The 16,772-nt window shown below is 37.2% G+C and overlaps 4 protein-coding genes, 1 non-coding gene and 1 pseudogene across 6 annotated transcripts; 4 read left to right on the forward strand and 2 right to left on the reverse strand.

The window, feature by feature from the left end:
* Window positions 1-63: 63 nt before the first annotated feature.
* LOC106427816 (syntaxin-31) lies at window positions 64-2,340 on the reverse strand. The gene is made up of 6 exons (XM_013868544.3): window positions 2,017-2,340; window positions 1,162-1,412; window positions 818-963; window positions 691-735; window positions 417-614; window positions 64-336 (listed from the first exon to the last, which is right to left on the reverse strand). Exons 1-6 carry the CDS (start codon window positions 2,237-2,239, stop codon window positions 177-179), a joined length of 1,023 nt encoding a protein of 340 aa, XP_013723998.1. The 5' UTR covers window positions 2,240-2,340; the 3' UTR covers window positions 64-176.
* Window positions 2,341-2,544: 204 nt separating this feature from the next.
* On the forward strand, window positions 2,545-5,059 carry LOC106427823 (26S proteasome non-ATPase regulatory subunit 7 homolog A). Its single transcript, XM_013868549.3, has 10 exons — window positions 2,545-2,869; window positions 3,051-3,143; window positions 3,229-3,310; window positions 3,490-3,586; window positions 3,676-3,751; window positions 3,846-3,904; window positions 4,085-4,207; window positions 4,313-4,370; window positions 4,465-4,550; window positions 4,669-5,059. Exons 1-10 carry the CDS (start codon window positions 2,683-2,685, stop codon window positions 4,732-4,734), a joined length of 927 nt encoding a protein of 308 aa, XP_013724003.1. The 5' UTR covers window positions 2,545-2,682; the 3' UTR covers window positions 4,735-5,059.
* Window positions 5,060-5,259: 200 nt separating this feature from the next.
* TRNAR-CCU lies at window positions 5,260-5,332 on the forward strand. Its single transcript has one exon. It is a non-coding gene; the product is annotated as a tRNA-Arg (tRNA).
* Window positions 5,333-5,688: 356 nt separating this feature from the next.
* Window positions 5,689-8,630, reverse strand: LOC106427833 (probable sugar phosphate/phosphate translocator At5g05820). 2 transcript variants are annotated; one of them, XR_007328663.1, is made up of 5 exons: window positions 8,085-8,610; window positions 6,916-7,019; window positions 6,608-6,836; window positions 6,174-6,507; window positions 5,689-5,946 (listed from the first exon to the last, which is right to left on the reverse strand). XR_007328663.1 is itself a non-coding variant. In XM_013868560.3 (4 exons), exons 1-4 carry the CDS (start codon window positions 8,529-8,531, stop codon window positions 6,361-6,363), a joined length of 927 nt encoding a protein of 308 aa, XP_013724014.1. In that variant the 5' UTR covers window positions 8,532-8,630; the 3' UTR covers window positions 5,968-6,360. The 2 variants fall into 2 exon arrangements, 1 of the variants encoding a protein (XP_013724014.1); XM_013868560.3 differs by lacking the exon at window positions 5,689-5,946 and having other exon boundaries at window positions 5,968-6,507; window positions 8,085-8,630.
* Window positions 8,631-9,465: 835 nt separating this feature from the next.
* Window positions 9,466-14,028, forward strand: LOC106442974 (annotated as a pseudogene).
* A 237-nt stretch (window positions 14,029-14,265) lies between these two features.
* On the forward strand, window positions 14,266-16,717 carry LOC106427809 (cytochrome P450 71A1). The gene is made up of 2 exons (XM_013868537.3): window positions 14,266-15,347; window positions 15,914-16,717. Exons 1-2 carry the CDS (start codon window positions 14,469-14,471, stop codon window positions 16,526-16,528), a joined length of 1,494 nt encoding a protein of 497 aa, XP_013723991.1. The 5' UTR covers window positions 14,266-14,468; the 3' UTR covers window positions 16,529-16,717.
* Window positions 16,718-16,772: the final 55 nt, after the last annotated feature.

Below are 16,772 nucleotides of genomic sequence, written 5' to 3' on the forward strand. Positions count from 1 at the left end.
TTGAATTTTTACTGCATCAAACGTTTCCTGGTCAAAAACCAAACTGAATCTTGCAAGAAAAAAAATTCAAACTTTTTTGAACTCTTGAAGCTTCCAAACTTTAACATGTGTATAGATGTAACCTTTCGCTTTGTTTTTGATGCAACAAGATCAAAAAATATATAAAGGTAACTGTTTCAAGCCACAAAGAAGAGGAAAACAATGAGGAACAATATGATAACAGCGAAGATCTTGATCATGAGCCATCGATTAGACGAAATTCTAGTGAGATGCTGCAGAAGAGCGCTGCGTGCTCCCTCTACGTTAACTAACGATTCATCCATATTATCATCGATTCTGTTCCACAAAACCCCACAGGTGTTAAAACTAAAGCCTTCCCTGAAACTCTCTATATGGTGAGGTTAACGTTAAAGAACCTGATAGCTAGCTCTCCCTGTTGAGTGACCATGGTAGCTAGATGCGTGAATATTCCACTGAGCTCTGTTATCGTTGATTCCACACTGTGAAGCGCAACAGCTCGGTTTTGGCTATAACTCTCCTGCCTTGGCACTGTTTGCTGTAACATAGACATCTCCATTTGCTGCGATGGTGCATTCTCAATAGCAGATCTGCGTCTGTTTTGGCATAACCACATGTTTATTATATACATGATTTGACCTTAACTGACAACTAATGAAAATTAGGACATACCTAAGCTGGCTACCTGAAGGAGCTCCACTGTTTGATGGCGGTAATCTGGTCGGTTTGCAGAAGCCCAAAACCTAATTAGATGAGAGCAATTGTTTACTTAGGAGAGAGTTTTTAGAACGAAACTCACAGTGGCTGTTGTTGTAAATTCCCGGAAGAAACTGATGAACTTGACCAAGGAGGAGGCTCAGGTACAGCTTTTGCATTACTCTGATTATCTACTGCTGCGTTTTTTGCGGAAAAGAGTTGTTTCCTGTTTTCATGAGCCTTCATGTTCTGCGGGAAGACAACATTCTCAATTAGATACAAACAGTGTTCTAAAAATCGGTCCGCCTAGTCAGCAAATCAGACATGAGCATAAAAAAATTGGCCTAGGCGCCTAGCCTAAACAATAATCCTCGACACCTAACCACCGCCTAACGATTTTTAGAACATTCCAAATAAATAGGAAGTCGATAAATCTACAGATCCAACCTCTGATCTTGCAGTTAGAACGTCTTGAAACTGCTTTGTAGCTCCCATGAGTCTGGTTTTCAAGTCATCGCAAACAGCTGTGTAGTGACTGACTTTGTCATGCGAATAGCTCCCATCGGCGATCTCCATGTTCTGAAGGGTCTGCAGATCAGAGAGAGCCATGTTCAGCCCCGTGATATCGTTCCTGATCAACACGGTCAGCTCCTGTATCTCCAAAGTCCGGTCATTGAAAATTGACGATTCTTTTGCCACTGTCGATAATAACCAGACCAATGTCAGAAGAAGTAAAGGCTAACTTCAATTGCAATCACTACAATGTACTCTAGAATCATTGCAAGTTTCATTCATTACAAGACAGCTAGAATCCAAGCATCCTAAAGCCTAATTCAACTGCGATTCATCAACAGATTCAACTGCAATCATTACAATCTCTCTTGAATCATTAGAAGTTTCACTCATTACAGGACAGCTGCCGGAAACTATGTCTCAATCTCGTTAGAATTCAAACATCCTAAAGCCTAATTACACTGCGATTCATCAACAGTTTCAATTCCAATCACTACAATGTCTCTGGAACCAGTGCAAGTTCCATTCATTACAAGATAGCTGTCGGAAACAATGTCTGAATCTCGTTAAAAATCCAAACATCCTAAAGACTAATTACACCGCGATTCATCAACAGTTTCAACTTCAATCACTACAATGTCTCTAGAATCACTGCAAGTTCCATTCATTACAAGACAGCTGTCGGAAACTATGTCTGAATCTCGTTAAAAATCCAAACATCCTAAACCTTAATTCCACTATACGTAGACAATGCGAGAATGAATCTGTTACTGAAAGTCTGAAACGTACATTTAGCCAGCCTCGCAGTCTTCTGAGACGTTTCGTGGATACGCAGACCGATCTGGGAAGCCTTCTTGTTGAACTCAGATCTCGAAGATCCCGGCGAAGACCGTTTGGAGGATGTCGGATCACTTTCGGCTTGATGAACGGACGGAATCGCCCCTCCGATCTTCTTCAACGTTTGGGAGAGTGAACGAAACTCCGCCGTGCGATCACGGAACGCTGATCCCATCGTTAATTGGATTCAGGATCGCCGGCCAAAGCTTTGATGATTTGAGTTTCCTCAGATGGTAAGCTCCATTTCATTTCCCAGAGAAAGAGACACTAGAACAGAAAAAAAGGTAACTAGAGAAAAACTGCGTGTCGTTTGTTTTTTATAACATGGAACGACTTGTTGTTTTAATGTCGTTGATTCGTGTCGCGTTTTTTAATAGAAAGGTGTGGTGTTTAAGATACGTAGGACATTGCCCAATCTATCTTCGGCCCAGAGCCCAAGACCGGCCCATAAAAGAAAAATCAAAGAGACCAGAGAATAGTAAGTAGTTCAGAGGAGTTTTCCTGGAGAAGAAGCTAACAAACTTGAAGCTCCGTCGTTAAAAAAAAAATCAAATCGGAACTTCACATCTTCCCCGGAGAAAATCGAATTATACTAGTAGCGAGGCTGATTCTCCGAACATGGATGTGATAAAGACGCAGCAGATATCAGCAAGGACGATCGAGAAAGTGGTCGTTCACCCACTCGTCTTGCTTAGCATCGTCGACCATTACAACCGCGTCGCTAAGGACTCGCGCAAGCGCGTCGTCGGTGTTCTTCTCGGCAGCAGCTCCCGTGGTGTCGTCGACGTCACCAACAGCTACGCAGGTTCGCCTTCCTTACATCTCCCCCCCTAATCTTCGATCTCACTGCCTTAGTTTCTCAGATCTCAGATTCTCTTGAGATGTTTCATTCGTAATTAGGGTTCTAGAGGTTGATTCATTAGTTGTAATTGAGTTTGCACTGTCACTAGGAACCTAGCTTGACGTTTGGTATATTGATTTTGTAGTGCCGTTCGAGGAGGATGACAAGGACCCGAGTATCTGGTTTCTTGATCATAACTACCATGAGTCAATGTTCCACATGTTCAAGAGAATTAACGGTACTTCTTCTCAGAAATTTGAAGCTTGGACTGTATTTGGTAATGTAGAAACCATGTTTTTAACGGAAAGTTCTTTCCTTTTCAGCCAAGGAGCATGTTGTAGGTTGGTACAGCACGGGCCCTAAACTCCGAGAGAATGATTTGGACGTTCACGCTCTCTTCAATGGGTTAGTTTCCAGCTCCGTCATTTAGATTTTTTGGCTGTATTGACATGAGAGATGGATTGAGGATAGGTTGGTCCGTTTTAAGTTGTGGCAGAGCGTGGTTATGTCCTCCTTACATCTTCGTGTGGCTTCTGTTTCAGTTCTAATTAGATAATGTTTCGTTTTTACTTTTGCTGCTGCAGTTATGTTCCAAATCCAGTGCTTGTCATTATTGATGTACAGCCTAAAGAATTGGGGATTCCCACAAAAGCTTATTATGCTGTGGAGGAGGTCAAGGAGGTAACATACATATGCTTCTTTATCTCTTTCACTTTGTACAGATATATCCTTATATCTAATTTTGATTACATATTCCATTGTCTCTTCAGAACGCTACTCAGAAAAGCCAGAAAGTGTTCGTCCATGTGTCAACAGAAATAGCTGCTCATGAAGTGGAGGAGATCGGTATGTCCAATATGTTTACACGTCTGGTGTACTTTTTATGTATTTAAGGAAGGTCTGCTGAAACATACCTGTTTTATTCTCGTTTTCTTTATAGGTGTGGAACATTTGCTTAGAGATGTGAAAGACACAACTATCAGTACCCTGGCGACTGAGGTTTGTGTCTTAGACTCTTTACAAAACTTGAACGTTTCATTATCGTCCCTTTAAATGTCTGCTGAAGTCATGATTGTTGCCTTTGGTGTTTACTATTGATGTTCTTACTAAGTTATTATTATATAAAAATAATAGTTACCGCTTATGGACTGATGTAATGTGTATTGTATTTTGCTCCAGGTTACTGCCAAACTTACTGCTTTGAAGGGGCTTGATGCACGTCTTCGGGAGATCCGGAGTTACCTTGACCTTGTGATTGACGGGAAGCTCCCTCTAAATCATGAGATTCTATACCATCTGCAGGTTAGAACTTGCATATTTCATTTAGTGTTCTCGTTGACATTTTCCAAATCTATGTGATCTTTGGTCATTGTAATCTAATGAAATAGTCTGCTTAATAATCTGCAGGACGTTTTCAACTTGCTTCCAAACCTGAATGTGAACGAGTTGGTGAAGGCCTTCTCAGGTGAGTTTCTCCGGTCAATTTTATTATCTTTGTGCTCTGCTTTCTTGAATCATTGGATCCCATTAGTCTTACTGCGATTTATTATTATGAGCAGTGAAAACAAATGATATGATGCTCGTTATCTATCTATCGTCCCTCATCCGAAGTGTAATTGCGCTCCACAACTTGATCAACAACAAGGTTAGATCATAACTCTTCCACTCTCTTATGTTCTTAGCCAGAAGAGGAAACCAGCTAATTAAACTTGGTCTTTGCATTTCTGTTTGTGAACTGTAATCGTTGGGATGTTATGCTACAGTTGCTGAACAAGGAACATGAAAAAGCAGAGGACTCAAAACCCGTGGCCATACCCGCCACTAGCTAAACCGCGCTGATAAGATGTGATTTACTTAGTCATCATTGTCTCTACGATGAAGGCGGCTGTTGAGTGTTGTCTCTCCCGAAAGAAAGTGACAAGCCGGGTGGCACGAGTTTAGTTTGATATCGGGTCTCTTTCTGAGTGTTGATTTTTCTCTGTTGTTTGGATTCAGAATGTGTTATCAAGGAGTCTTTTTTTTTTCATTTTTCTTTCAAGATGGTTAGGTGATACAAAGTTTAAACGCTAATGCGTCGAAATCTCCACAAAGGGTCATTGTGGTTAACATTGAAAGTATTAAGATAGTTTGACACAGCGTGTGTGTTTAATGTTATTCTCTACTCAATCTTGTGGTTAACAGTAGTTTACACGCTTAATGAACATGGCTTAATATTACGTAATATTCGTGAAATATCATAAGCCGTCGATGGCAGGCAATAGAAACAAAAACCTGATTAGAAAAAGAGTTTAAGTAAGAAGATGACGAATACTAAACAGATATGTAATAGTATGAGACATTATGTAACAACCAAAGCGCCTGTAGCTCAGTGGATAGAGCGTCTGTTTCCTAAGCAGAAGGCCGTAGGTTCGACCCCTACCTGGCGCGTTTCGAAAATAACATTTGTTTTATTCCCACTAGAAGAAATCACCATTATTTTTTACTGGCTACAGAATTCCAAGAACTATATGGAATCTCTCCTAAAGGTCTATAGAATTTCAAGAACTATATGGAATTTTTTTTTAACTTCTTCAATTGAAAAAGAAATGGCATGCAACTTTTAAGAACACATCAAGTACATGCCTTACTCAATGGCCTGAGTTGCATGCATGTGGTAAGCCATTATGTTTAACGGTTCTAGAGTGAGAAAACTACACATTTTGGTCAATGATCCTGAAAATTTATATATAATATTTGTCATTTGAGTCGGCATACTTATAAATGTGATGATTGGATCGTGAAAATGAGACATGCTGCAGTGAAACTGGATCTACAGCTTGATAATGATAATGGCTGCCGTTTCCAGAAAAAGAAACCAAGCGAGTGATTTGACCATACAAAGACTAGACTGTTCTCTCATTAGTTAAAAAAAAAAAGAACTCTCTCTCGTCTCCTCTCTTTTAGCTCTTTCTTCTGCAACAGATATTACTTCCAATTCTGATTCTCAGCTCTCTGTCAAAACAGCTAGTACACATCTCTGTGTTCTTAACAACCCAGTGAACCTGTGATAGCATCACAATATATTGAATTCTCAAAGAATAACATTATATATAAATAGTCAATCGACGTAAATTTTGACAACATGAAACTAAAACGTAAAAGAATGGAAGCAACAAAAGCTAACTCAACGTTTACTTTTACAACAAAACAACATACTATGAAGAAAGGCCAGAGAATCCAAGAATGAGAAAAGGTTACTTATTAACAAGAAAGTCTTCTAAATGCTTGCCTTTTGGTACTCATCTTTGTGTTGCTTTTCCTTCTCCAGTTTCTGCTCAAGAACTATACATGCTTTTGGCCCAGCTTTTCATCAAGACAAGAGGAGCCAAGGAGCCTACGTGCCTGTGGGAAAAAGTATACACACATATATATAAGGAGGAACGAAGAAGAAGAAGAAGATGAATCTTGGTGTGTTGTCATTTGCTCCGTTTCTTGGCTTCACTATATAAGATAACTCCACAGACGGTGAGGGCATAACCAAGCATTCCAGTCACAGACACCGGATTCTTGAATATTAGAATAGAGATCACAACCGCTACTGCTCCTTTCGCGTTTCCTAGCACCTATCACAGAGCAAATCCACCTCAACATCCAAGACAACAGTCCATACTATCTTTTTCTAGCTATTAAACAAGAATGCCATTAAGAATATGTAATGTTTACCTGCAGAGTCAAGGCGCTAGTGTGTTTCGTGACTAAGAAATTAGTCAAGTTCACGAGATAGGCAAGCGCTGAATTGAACAGAAGATACCAAATGATTCTAAAATCATCTCTTGCGAGTGCAATTGTAATGCCGACAACGTTTTTCTCCATGATGAGAGCAGCAGGCAGAAGGAACACCACAGCTATTGGAGCCATGTAAAGAAGGAGATTCATGGAGTTCAGCTTTTCCCTTCAAATACAATTTAAAAAATCTTTTTCAGCAACACTCTTTAACAATATAGAACTTTGACAATGCAGACATGTCTTACCCTTCAGAAGAAAGCAAAATGCCTTGAAGCACTGATTTGAGTGCTCTCGAAGCTGTTGCTGCAATGCACATAATGAATCCAAAGAGGTGAAAGCTTGGCTCACCCTGAAGACAACCGGATATTAAGAATCATCAAACAGACCAATTAAACACATATGTAAATGATAACACAGCTATCAATGGAGTAAAGAAGATCCTAGAGGAAGCAAACACAACACAGAGAGAAAAAAGAGTAATTTCTACGCTAATCCTAACTCTTTGAGCAACATAAAGTCCATATGGTGAACATGATTAGAGACAACACACATATTCAGAGAAGTCGAACACAAAACAATACCAAAACTTAAAAAAAAAATGCAATTTTTAGCAATGCTTGAGGCTTGTTCCGAAGATAAGAGCTAGTATCATTCTCCAGATTTGAGCTAAATTAACCATATTCAGGTCATAATATCTTGTTCCTTATTGCAAAACGATACCTATATATGGTAACATCTGAACTGAAATTAAAAACATTTATCTAATAGACGCACAAAACAATTCAATACTATAAAAATTCATGCTCTTGCTTCACATATGTATATCATCAATCTCTCTCTAAAGCACCACTTTCAATGCATTATCATCTCAAACACAACACAGAGAAAGAAAGAAAAAAAGCAATATCTCACTCAGTTAATCAAAACTCTTAAGAAGTTCATATGATGAACATGATGCGAGACGACACACACAATTCAGAGAAGCTGAGCACAAAACAATCCCAAAAAAATGTAATTTTAGCAATGTACGAGCTAGTAACATTGGCCAGATAAGAGCTAAACCAATTCAACAAGATTTAGCTAATAGATCTACATCTCACCAAAAAAAAAAAAAATTCCCTCTTAACTCATGCTCTAGCTTCACATCTATATCAATCAATCTCTCTAAAGCATCATACTTCATCATCCCTACCAATGCATTACTATCCTCAAGTATCAAAAATGCATCCTCTCATAAAAAGATTCAAACTTTCAGAGAGCTAGCAATAACAAGATTTAGCTAGTAGACCTAATTCACAAAAAAACAATGCTCTTGCTTCACATCTATATCAATCTCTCTAACTAAAGCCTCACACTTTCATCAACACTCGAAAAGATTCAAACTTTAAGAGAGAGAGAGAGACAAGAGACCAACCCCACTAGCAATCACCACACCAGCCACCACAGGCACCAGAGCCAAGTAAGTCAACCAAGCCTCCCTCTTCATCGTCATCAACCACGCAAACACAGCAGTAAAAAACGGCGTCGTAGCCCCAATCGCCTGAGTAAACGAAACCGGTAAAAACCTCAGGGAGACGTTCCCGAACACCACCGACACGCAGAAGACGAGGCTCAGAGCCGAGATCTTCGCGAACTGGACCCGGGATCGAACCGTCTGCATCGGGACGATCTTCAGCCACGCGACGGCGGCGTAGCTGAGGAGCGAGCAGGCCGTCATGTGGCACATGGTGAGGAAGATCGGGTACTTGAACCCGTAGTTGCTGAGGAGGTACTTGTTAAGCAGCAGCACTCCGATGTTCGCTGTGTACCATGACGTCACCAGCCCGATTGTGAAAACGCGGCCGTTCGTCGCCATCTTCATCTTACTCTAAAGGAGAGAGCTTTTGTGTCGTCGAGATGTGTACCAATGAAGGAAAGGTAGAGCCTTTGGTTAGAAACAAAACAACTATCTTTTAATGTTAGTTTATTTGTTTTATTACAATCTTTCTCTGTTATTACATTTGCAGATTCTTCGTTTCACAAATAAAGTATCAATTTCACATTTTTTATGTCCATTAAAATAACTAAAATGTATTTACATTTTTATTAATTGTACATAAATAATAAATAAATTTTGAGATAAATTATTTATTCTATTAAACTTGAAGTAAATATAATTTGTATTAAAATTTTAAAATGGCATTCTTTATATAAACATTCTTCAGAGGGTGTATTATAATGTTTTAACTTTTAACAATTGCTATTGTACATTACGTTATAAATATATAATGTAACAATCGGATAGTTGATCTAAAAATTTAATCCCATAAAGATAATATATTATTTTATTTTATTTATTGTTCACACAGGCATATAATCTTTGTGCTATCAAGTATCTTTAGCTTTAGTTTATATTTACAAGCATAAAAATCATCAATCATATTTTATGTAGTTTTTAAAGCTGAAATAAAAAATGGTTGCATGAGTTTTCTTTTCTAAAGTAAATAACTATTGATTTGTTTATATGTTTATCATTTGATTTTTGCAGCTACATTAGATACAAAAACATTAAAAATCTCTCGGAGTAAATTTTACAATAAATTTCAGTAGCTACAATCTAAGCAATCATACATTTTTATTAAACCTATTTCTATTTTCTTTTCTTTTTAAATAAGATTGGATTTAATATGCAAACAACACGTTATTAGGTTAATTCTTTATTTAAAATAGATATATAGCATGCACAATGGTAGAGCATTCAAATGGAGTCCCTATTGGTGGGCTGTTTTTGGTTTGAATCTGTCATACGGTTTACAGCTATGTTCCCCTGGATTATAGTATTATACTATCGTGTAATCTCCGGGAAACTACAAACAAATTTTAAATAATCTGAGCGGAAAACAATAATACACGTGATTAGTTTAATAATCTTCCATAAAATACGTTAATGTCGATATATTTTATATAACCAGATCAACTCAAATTGATAAAATATTGATAGGGAAAACGGATCTGCTCTTTGTTTATTAGCACATCCAGAAGAACAGAGTTTTGTCTCCACGTGACAAAATACATATGTTTATATCAAATGTCTTCTTATAAATCTCTTAAGCCGCATTCACTAAAAGGAGAAAACTTTCAATGGAGAAGCGTAATGGCCAACGAGTGGTTCTGTTTCCACTTCCGTTACAAGGCTGCATCAACCCCCATGATTCAGCTTGCAATGATCCTCCACTCAAGAGGTTTCTCCATCACTGTGATCCACACACGCTTCAACGCCCCAAAACCTTCAAGCCACCCTCTCTTCACCTTCTTACAGATCCCTGATGGCTTGTCTGAAGCTGAGACAAGAACTCACGATGTCACACTTCTCCTAACGCGTCTCAACCGAAGCTGTGAGTCTCCGTTTCGTGACTGTTTGACTAAACTGTTGCAATCTGAAACAGAGGAAGGGAAACAGACGATTAGCTGTTTGATCCATGATGCTCAATGGATCTTCACACAATCCCTAGCTCAGAGTTTGAATCTCCCGAGAATGGTCCTCAATACCTATAAAGTCTCTTTCTTTCATGGCCATTTCATTCTTCCTCACCTCCGCCGCCAAAGATTACTTCCACTGCAAGGTATTGGCTATTTACCTCTCACTCCAACCAGCATGGTTACAATGTTTTGTCTTATATTCAATAAAAATAATGTAAGGACTTGATAATTTATCAATTTATAAAGTTATTAATATAAATATAACTTGAAAAATGAAAGTATTTCATTCATGATATTATATATCGGTTAAACTTTTAAAATTTGAATTTCATCTGTTTTTATTAGATTGTTTGATATACAGTTCATTTTTATATATTGTTCACTAAAATGAAATATAATTTAGAGATGAAGTTTTTTTTTGGACAAAAAAATTAGAGAGGAAGTTTATTTGAAGAAAATAAACAATAAAATGCTTTATGTACAGTATGTTTATTTATAGTAGTTGTTAATTTATAATTTTAATAAGATTATATATTTATCTAAGAACTTTCTAAATATGAATATTTTATTATTTTAGCAAAATTTGTTATATTTTACATCGGTTTAATTTGGAACCGGAAAATTTTATTAACTTATCACGTTTATCAAATATTAAATTTTAGAGTTTTTACCGTAGTTGACTTTCATGGTCCGATCTTTTCTACAAAATACCTAAAAATAACGGTTTTTGCTAGTCATATATATTTGAAAATCAATATTACAGGTCCCATCTCAAATTCAGAACAGGATGATCCAGTAGAGGAGTTTCCACCGCTTCGAAAGAAAGATCTTTCACAGATTCTCGATGAAGAAACAGAGCTCTTAGACTCGTACTCAGATAAGATCTTGGAAACGACAAAGACGTCTTCTGGTCTTATATTCGTGTCATCTTGCGAGGAGTTGGATCAAGACTCACTCAGCCAAGCACGTCAAGATTTCAAAGTCCCTATCTATGCGATAGGACCTTCTCATAACTACTTTCCAGGCTCGTCTAGTAGCTTGTTCACACCGGACGACACTTGCATCCAGTGGCTTGACAAACAAGAAGACAAATCCGTGATCTACGTGAGTTTTGGTAGCCTAGCGAACATGAGCCGTTCAGAGTTAATAGAGATTGCTTGGGGTCTAAGCAACAGCGACCAACCCTTCTTGCTGGTCGTTAGGGTTGGTTCGGTGAAAGACACGGAATGGATCGAGACGATCCCTGAAGAACTCATGGAGAGGATTAAGGAGAAGGGGAAGATAGTGAAATGGGCGCCGCAACAAGAGGTTCTAAAGCATAGAGCCGTTGGAGGATTCTTGACACACAATGGTTGGAACTCGACCGTTGAGAGTGTTTGTGAAGGTGTCCCTATGATTTGTTTGCCTTTTGTATGGGATCAGTTACTGAATGCAAGATTCGTTAGTGATGTGTGGATGGTGGGGATTCATCTAGAGGGTCGGATTGAGAGAAATGTGATTGATAGAGCGGTGAGGAGATTGTTGTTGGAGCCTGAAGGAGAAGTGATACGAGAGAGGATGAAGCTTCTTATGGAGAAAGTAAGAAGATCGGTTAAACAAAACGGTTCGGCATATCGATCTTTAGAACATTTGGTTGATCGTCTATCATCTTTCTAGCTATATGTTCGTACGCTGGTTAAAGAAAATGGTTCGGCATATCGATCTTTAGAACATTTGATTGATCATATCTCATCTTTCAAGTAATTATGAATGTCTTCTGCTTTTTTTTTCTTCTGTATATTAACATGTTATTCTACTAAGAAAATATAACATATTAACATGTTATTTGTAGATGATCATGTCAGATAAGTAATGTTAATCATCCCACGCATGGTGTAAATTGTGTCACACGGCTATCACACCACCAGTGTTTAATATTATTCCTATCCATATTTTTTTGTCACAATTTCCTATCCATATAAAAGTAGAGATTGAGACTTTTGGCCTTTTAGACTTTTTTTTTTAAGTATGGACCTTTCTATGCGAAACTCTTTTGTAAATACAAAATTTCCATGGATCATAAACATTTGCACCTTTCTCCCATTTACTTGGCTCATATATATATGTGCAACCGCATAAATATTGGAAGTTTTCCACACAAAAAAAAAGAAAAAAAAATATAAGAGAAGAAAAGAAAATGTTGAGAAACTTTCACAAAAGGCTCACATTTTAAAAACTCCAAAAATGTAATCGTTCATAACGCCCCACCCTTGTCGAAGAAGCCACAATCGTCCTCCTATTCAAAGGAAATAATTCTAAGAAATCATAAAATCCATTATCAACTGCACCAGCCTTAGTAAAATGTTTTAAATATCTCACTCATTTGATGATTACATAAATCATAGATACTTATTCGCCCACTCATCACCTTCGTCAACACAAGCATACATACGTTCATAATCCCATAGCTCGACAATCACACTTAATAAGCCACATATGTCTGCCACAAAAACAACCGAGGACATAGTTTTTGCCTATCATTAATTAATTTCATGCATGGTCATATAGTTTCTAGATAATGTAGTTGGAATAGTAATTAGTTTCACGACCACTGCAATTTATATGATGCAATACATATCTACAATAACTTGTGAACGTGACATGCTAATACTATCGGATAATCATATACTCCGGCAAATAAGTTTGTGTACATGAATACATCTCAATCTCCCACGTTCTCTAACCACATTCACACCTAATAGTTGCTCGGAAATTTAGACAGAATTTCCGATTTGTATTAAAATTCAAAATTATTTATTTATGCGTTTCGGTCTCTTATGGATACACTATTGTAAATCACTTTCAGGCAATTAACATTTTCTTTGCATTTTTCAAAAATAAACATGTCATGTTTGAATGTTAAGTGTTCTTAAGAAAAGTTTCCAAACGGAAAACTTTACTTTAGTGATGTATATGTGTAATTAGTACGTAGCCAAGCACTATGAATCGACTATATATACATCAAAAAAAAACTAAGTTACAAAAGTCTAGGATTGCCGCCATTACTTGGTATATATTGTCTGCTTCCGTGGAAATTTCATTAATATTGAAAACATAGTGAAAAATAGGAGAAGAGAACGACAGTAATTAAAACCAACTTGAAATCAATTTCTGCTGTAAATAAGAGGGTGGGAGAATTCAAAAATCTTAAAAGTAACTTTTATATATATTTTGTTATTTTAAACTATGGAAGGGCTTGGGACGATGGCCCTTAGGGGAGAAGAAGTAAAATCACACTTCGCTCTTAACACTTACGGGAGGGAATTGAGGTCGCATGAGGTATCCACGTCCATTTAAATCTCGAGGAAATAGGACTGATAGTTTAAGGAAATTAAAAGATAACTAGTTACCAGTCTAATTAACTAAACTAAACCAGATCAGTGTAGATCCAAACTAATGAAACCCAAGATCGAGAATAGACCATCGTATTATTCCCCTTTGAATCGTCCAAAAACTTCTAAAAATATTTCAAATTTTATGGGACGATTGTCTACCGGGTTAGGTGAAAAACAAATGAAATTTGGCAAATAGGTCACATCACTACGATTAATCAATGTTGAGACAAATTTTATGGGACGAATGTCTACGGGTTAAGCGTATCTTAACAGGTGTTGTGATTTTTGACCAAAAAAAACAGGTGATGTGATTAATCAACGGACCATAAAAAGTTGTACGTACATATTTAACGTAACAGCAATACAGCATAACAAGTAAAACTTGTACGTAAGAAGCGTAAATAGCATAAGTGAACAAAACTTTTGGTGCCCTAATTTCGTAGAATGACAAGTCAAACTTAATAATTTTCAAGTGTTTAGTTTGAATAAGTGTATATTTTGATATATCTTGCAATTTTAGGCACAGAATGAAGTTCTGCGGGTTTAAAATGGCAAAAATATGTAAAATATATACTAGCTCGCTCAGTCACATATAATCATTTTCTAATATTTGCATTAGGAATTTTCTTTCATCCAATGGTTTAGATTGTAAAGATTTTAACATTAGGATGTTATATTATCCAAAATGGGTGATTTTACTTTACTTCCCAAAATATGTGGTGAACATGTCACATATCTTTCGTTGTTAATACTTAATAGCTTATTGTTTGACGTAAAAGTCCTAAAACGTGTACTAATTTTCAATCAAAAATAAAATATATAATGTGCACATGTTGATTTGACAATTCTAGGGGGTGGGGTAGGGGGAACTAGTGATCCTAAATTTATCTCCTATAAATAGACGTCTAGGTTAGATCAAATAAAACAAGTGACCACAACAGAAAGTGAACTCTAACTTGAGAATCATGGATCAAATCATCCTCAACTCAAACCCTTTCCTTTTAACTCTTTTCGCATTACTTCCAGTTCTCTTCTTCGCAATTGTCAAAAATAAGATCAAATCGAAAAAGCTAAACCTTCCTCCATCTCCCTCAAAACTTCCACTCATTGGAAACCTTCATCAAATAGGTAACCTACCTCACAACTCACTCCACGACCTCTCACTCAAACATGGACCGTTGATGTTCGTGAACCTTGGAACCACTCGGTACCTCATTGTCTCGTCCGCTGATGCTCTCGAAGAGATCACCAAGAACCACGACATCACCATCTCAAATCGACCCACCAACACTAGCCTTAATCCTCTAAAGGGTAATGGTCAAGACTTGGTGTACCATCCTTATGGAGACCACTGGAAGGAGCTAAGAAAGATCAGTGCAATTCATCTCATGAGTAAGAACGTCGTGAACCGGTTTCAGACGTTGAGAGATGAAGAGATCTCGAGTATGTTGGAGACTATTCATTTTTCGAGCCTAAAAGGTGAAGAGATCGATATGTCGGATATGTTCAACACCGTGGTTAGTAATGTCGTTCATAGGTCGTACACTGGTAGCTACAAAAAGGAAGAGAAGAAAGGGCTTGAGAATGCGACGCGGGTCTTCTTGAATTGGGATGTCAAGTTCAAGAAGCTCTTGGGATCTTTCTGCTTGGAGGATTTGTTTCCGATCTTAGCGTGGATGGATAGGTTTACGGGCTTCAAAACTCTTTTAAAGAGTACTTACTTGGAGTTGGATGGTATTATGGAGACTCTCATCAATGAAAGAAAGAAGGAGAGCTTTGTGGATGTCCTTCTTCATCAACGAGACAACGAGAAGCTTGACTATGACGTCAAAGCAATAATGCAGGTTTGTCTATCTATTATTTGCAATCGATTGATAAATATTAGAGGTGTGTACGCACATACTTAGAATTTTATGAAGAAAAATATATAATTTTGACATAGTCATGCATATATATTTACAAATATAGAACATACACCATATATATAATCTTGATTAATATTACTCTAAACTAAGTACTCCATGCGTTTCACAAAACTGTCATTTTGACATATTCCCACAGATTAAAAAATTACATAATATACTTAGTACACACTTATTGTATAATCTATTAAATAAAAATCTATCGGTTAATCAAAATGGTAAGAGATTAAATATGTAGAATTACATTAGAACTGTGGATTAATAACACTATTTTTAACAAAAATAAACAGTAGAATAGAATTTTCAGTGAAACAGTAGAATAGCATTTTCAGTAACTTTCCAATTGTTTCTATCTTTTTATCGAGTTGAAGTGAGTATCAGATCAAAAAGATATTTAATGTCATATGCCTATAATCAATTTTCTATGTCTTTAGATCATTGATCTTGTCTAAAGATTAGATATCTGCTTGTTCTTGATCCAAATGTAGGGTATATTTGTGGCGGCTATAGAATCTGTAGCCTTGGAGCTAGAGTGGTTGCTGGCCGACCTCATCAAGCATCCCCAAGTTATGAGGAAAGCACAAGAAGAAGTGCAACGCATAGTGGGGACCAAACCTAAGATAACCAATAATGAAATAGATAAAATGCAATATTTGAAATGTGTAATCAAGGAGACAATGAGGCTGCACCCTGCGGGAACAGTTCCACGAGAGACATCATCAAAGTGGATCAAAGTAGGCGGGTACGACATTCCTCCAAAGACCAAACTATTGGTGAATCTGTTTTCTGTCCAGCGTGACCCTAAAATTTGGGAAAACCCTGAAGATTTTATCCCTGAGAGATTCCTAGACAAGAGCATTGAATATATGGGGAGCAAAGGGTACGCACCATTTGGTTTTGGTCGTAGGAATTGTCCCGGTATGGCTTATGGTAACGCGTTGCTAGAGGAGATTATGGCGAATCTTCTCTACCGATTTGACTGGAAGATTCCTGATGGCTCTAAACCGGAAGAGCTTAACATGGAGGAGGTTTGCCAATTTGTTGTCGCAAAGAAGTACCCTCTCAAGCTGGTTCCTGTTCCAAGGTTTAAGAGCAATGCCTAAGGGTTGGTACGGTTTCCCTATATATCAATTATCAAGTGTTATATGAGGCCAAGCCATTTGGTTTGTTAATAAGTGAGATAAATGTTTGTTTCCGTTCTCCAATAATAATATTACTCCAAGAATAAGGCCGTTTCGTTATGTAAACGTAAAAAGTATTCAACCAACTTAATTTAATAATTTATTCGACTACATATATCATATATTTAATTAGTCAGCTCTATTTTATTTTATTTTTAATCGAGTA

This window comes from Brassica napus, chromosome A3 (genome assembly GCF_020379485.1).
Source record: "Brassica napus cultivar Da-Ae chromosome A3, Da-Ae, whole genome shotgun sequence".
NCBI lineage: Eukaryota > Viridiplantae > Streptophyta > Magnoliopsida > Brassicales > Brassicaceae > Brassica > Brassica napus.